Genomic DNA, 388 nt, shown 5'->3' on the forward strand with positions numbered 1-388 from the left:
GGATACCACACAATTATGTAGGATACCATACAGCAGAGCCTAGATCATTCCATACATAGACCCCACAACTTACCAGCTTCTAGAGCTTCTTGTAGCCTCTCCACCAGCTCATTTTTGTTGCCTGTCACAGGTAAACCTCTCGCCTTCAACTCCTTCTTCAGGTCAGCGACCTAGAGAAAAGCAAGATAAACAATGGTTCTCACACTCCAAACAGAAAATGATTCTTGAAAGATCTTGAAAGACATTTATCTCTGATATATAAGGTCATTCAAATTTCTAAGGTAGAGAAGCCCAGCAATGTAGAAGTATAAAAGAAAGAACAAAAGGAAGAAAGAAGAAAAAAGCAGATACAATATTGTATAAAGATTAACCACTAGTTGCCAGAAAA

General features: G+C 38.1%; 1 protein-coding gene across 5 annotated transcripts in view; it reads right to left on the reverse strand.

The window, feature by feature from the left end:
• Positions 1-388, reverse strand: part of LOC119594361 (SAP domain-containing ribonucleoprotein-like) — a 21,139-nt gene that overhangs the window by 6,571 nt on the left and 14,180 nt on the right. For all 5 annotated transcript variants that reach the window (XM_037943420.1, XM_037943417.1, XM_037943419.1 and 2 more), the window contains one exon: positions 74-170. In XM_037943420.1, the coding sequence (XP_037799348.1) occupies positions 74-170 (97 nt within the window). The remainder of the gene's footprint in view (positions 1-73; positions 171-388) is intronic.

The sequence above is a fragment of the Penaeus monodon genome, chromosome 33, assembly GCF_015228065.2.
Source record: "Penaeus monodon isolate SGIC_2016 chromosome 33, NSTDA_Pmon_1, whole genome shotgun sequence".
Lineage (NCBI taxonomy): Eukaryota > Metazoa > Arthropoda > Malacostraca > Decapoda > Penaeidae > Penaeus > Penaeus monodon.